This window comes from Monoraphidium neglectum (genome assembly GCF_000611645.1).
Source record: "Monoraphidium neglectum strain SAG 48.87 unplaced genomic scaffold scaffold02723, whole genome shotgun sequence".
In the NCBI taxonomy this organism is placed as follows: Eukaryota; Viridiplantae; Chlorophyta; class Chlorophyceae; order Sphaeropleales; family Selenastraceae; genus Monoraphidium; species Monoraphidium neglectum.
The window spans coordinates 1-2,302 of NW_014010905.1; the positions used below are offsets into that span (position 1 = coordinate 1).

Below are 2,302 nucleotides of genomic sequence, written 5' to 3' on the forward strand. Positions count from 1 at the left end.
GCCCCGACCCTCACACCTGTGTGGTTTTGCGCAGTGTCGGCATCGTCCGCAACGAGTGCGCTGGCCTCTGCCGGCCCATCCAAGACATGATGGCCCTGCACCAGCAGCCTCAGTGCACGAAGCCCTTGGGGCCGAACCACAAGCTCGCCTACCACCCTTCGCACCCAGATCATGCCGCCTTTGAGAAAATGTGGGTGTGACAAATGGTGCTGATGCCGCCGTCATTGTCATCGCACATCCGCTGCCGTCGCCGCCGTTTCTGTTGCTGCAGATGGGAATAAGATTGATTGCTGTGCATGCCACGGCGCAATCAGCTGGCGAGTGCTACCTGCAATACTTGTTGAGCGGTTTGACTTGCAAAGCCCTGGGAGTGATTATGGTGCTGCTGGTGAGCGTTGTCTCTTAACTCGTGCCCGTGCACTTGCTGGCATAAATCGAGCAGCTGGTGGCAGAAGAATCATCAATTACATTGGTACAGCGTCCCTCTGGCGTTGTGAGTGCGAGCATACAACGCACATTGCTTGGGAGCAGCAGGGGTGCAGCTCTCGCCGTTCTCACGGGGCGCACCGACTGCAGATTGGCACTCGCGGTGAAGATTGAGACGACAGAATAACTTGCAGCGGGCGGGGGCTGCATGCATGTGCCGACCTTGGGGTCCTTTGTTGGTGTTGCATGCGTTTCAACCGCCCGCGCCAGCGACAGCACACACACGGCGAAGATATTGCCGTTGCCTCGAGGGTCAGTAGCAGGCAGACGACGTTTCCGCCGGACCGATGAGTTGTTATACAATGTAAAAGTTCTCACGTTTGATGCATGTGTGTATACACAGCCGCAAAGTGCATCGAGCGACGGGAGCCTGTTGCACTTGCTGCAATGGGCAGTGATTGGCGCAGGGAGGAGAACCTGCAGCCCTCAAGATGCAAGGTCGCGCAGGACCCTAGTGTAATCTCAACGCGAGTTGACTGCCAAACAGGAAGTGAGAGCAGTATGTGCCTTGCGCAGCGGGCGCCGTGTCCTGACGGCTGCCGCTCCCGTGCTGCATCGCATGTGTGCAGAATAATACAGTCATGAACAATGCGTAGAGTGCCGATGCCACACCAGACTTCCAACACGCTTCATAGGAATCGCCCATAACCAGCAAGCGAACGCAGCAAGGGCGCAAGCCGGCCTCCCGGGTGGCACAGGCGGTAGCCTGGCGCGCAGGCCCGCCGTCAGCGTCGTCGGCGCGCGTCATCCTTTCCCCAGGAGCTCGTTCACCGACTGTGTGACGACCATGGTGATCCCGAGCACAGGCCCTGTGTACCCAAGAGGGGTCAAAGGACGCGCCCAGCACATTGAGAGGCGCGCATCCGCCTGTGCACGGCACCCGCAAGCAGTTCCTCGCCCCACTGGACGTTGCCAGGCGAGCCAGCAGCCCCGGGCGCGCCGCCGCCGGGCGAGCTGCCTGGCGTGCCGCGCGCGACCGTCGACGACACCATGGCGGGGGCGCGCGGCCCCTGGCTCACCGTAGAACTCCGTAGGCAGCAGGGTGTCGCAAACGTAAGCCACGATCCGCTCGGCCCTGGGCCTGCCGCGCGCCAGCCGCTTGGCGCCCGCCTTGAGGAGGTTGATGAGGCCGCACATCAGCGTGGCACGGGAGCAGAGGCGCCAAACAAGGGGCCGCCAGTTGCGGTTGATGAGCTGCAGGGGACGCGAAGGGTGTGAGGGTGGTTGGGTTGCAAGTGGGTGCTCATGGGAGAGCAGGGTGATTCACCGTCATCGGCAGACCAAAGCACCCTGCACCATCAGGCCAAGAGCCTCGCACTGATTGGTTGCAGCCACACTGACACGCGCAGGGCAAGGCTCGCCAGGGCAACGGCGCCCAAGGAGACGTGCAGGCTAGCACGCGTGCACACATGAACACACACAAACACGAACACACATGCACACGCACATGCAAGCGCACGCACGCAGTCACGAGCGCACCTGGTGCACCCTCAGCCGGACAATGTCCTCCACCACGTACAGCGGGACTGACAGCGGGTCCGCGATCGCCGCGTCGGCGCCGTGCGTCCTGCTGATCAGCCGCTTGCCTGCGGTAGAGGAACCGCGGCGCGCAGCGCGGCCGCATGCGCGTGCGCGTGCGTCAGAGCCCGCCTGAAACGCCTGCAGGCCCTGCGCCGGGCCTCGGCGCGTCCTCTGCGCAGCCCGGGAGGGCGCTCCGACGCCTTGGCGTCTCCAAGCGAGCGTGGCGGCGCTTTGGGGGCAGCTGGGGAAGGGAGTGCGAAACGCCGGCCCGAGGGCACCGCCCCCCCCCCCCCCC

At 63.6% G+C, this 2,302-nt stretch overlaps 1 protein-coding gene across 1 annotated transcript in view; it reads right to left on the reverse strand.

Moving 5' to 3' along the window:
- Positions 1 to 1,230: 1,230 nt before the first annotated feature.
- The window catches only part of MNEG_11397 (hypothetical protein), a gene marked incomplete at both ends in the record, with an annotated part of 2,125 nt that continues 1,053 nt past the window's right edge, over positions 1,231 to 2,302 (reverse strand). The window contains 3 exons of the mRNA XM_014040130.1: positions 1,231 to 1,295; positions 1,506 to 1,680; positions 1,966 to 2,072. Of these exons, the coding sequence (XP_013895584.1) occupies positions 1,231 to 1,295; positions 1,506 to 1,680; positions 1,966 to 2,072 (347 nt within the window). The remainder of the gene's footprint in view (positions 1,296 to 1,505; positions 1,681 to 1,965; positions 2,073 to 2,302) is intronic.